The 371-nt window shown below is 70.4% G+C and overlaps 1 protein-coding gene across 1 annotated transcript; it reads left to right on the forward strand.

The window, feature by feature from the left end:
- Positions 1-206: 206 nt before the first annotated feature.
- Positions 207-368, forward strand: EMIHUDRAFT_50574 (hypothetical protein; the record flags this gene model as incomplete). The annotated part of the gene is made up of 1 exon (XM_005768193.1): positions 207-368. A coding segment is annotated over one exon (162 nt), but the record flags the coding sequence as incomplete, so codon positions are not given.
- Between the last annotated feature and the right edge of the window lie 3 nt (positions 369-371).

A 371-nucleotide genomic window follows, 5' to 3' on the forward strand; every position in this document is an offset into this window, starting at 1 on the left:
TCGGTGCGAGCCCGGTGTCGGCGGGAAGAGGAGGAGGGCGGGTCCGGCAGCTGAGCGGCCCCTCGGCTCGCTCGCAGGTGATGGGTCTGCTCGGGGACGCGCCCGCCGAGGTCGAGCTGCAGCTGCTGCGCAATGTCATCGTGCGCGAGGAGAAGGTAATCCCCTTTCTCGAGATTGAGGGCGGCAACTCGGGGCCCGCGGAGCGCGGCGCCGTGCTGCGCAGCGCGGTGCTCGCCTCGCAGTCGGAGCTGTACCGCGGCATGGCCAAGGTGACCAACTGCGGCGGCGCGGGCCAGTGCCTGTCCTGCCAGGTCGAGGTGCTCGAGGGGATGGAAAACCTCTCCCCCTTCACCGACGCCGAGAAGAGGATG

Source organism: Emiliania huxleyi, assembly GCF_000372725.1.
Source record: "Emiliania huxleyi CCMP1516 unplaced genomic scaffold EMIHUscaffold_4658, whole genome shotgun sequence".
Classification (NCBI taxonomy): domain Eukaryota; phylum Haptophyta; order Isochrysidales; family Noelaerhabdaceae; genus Emiliania; species Emiliania huxleyi.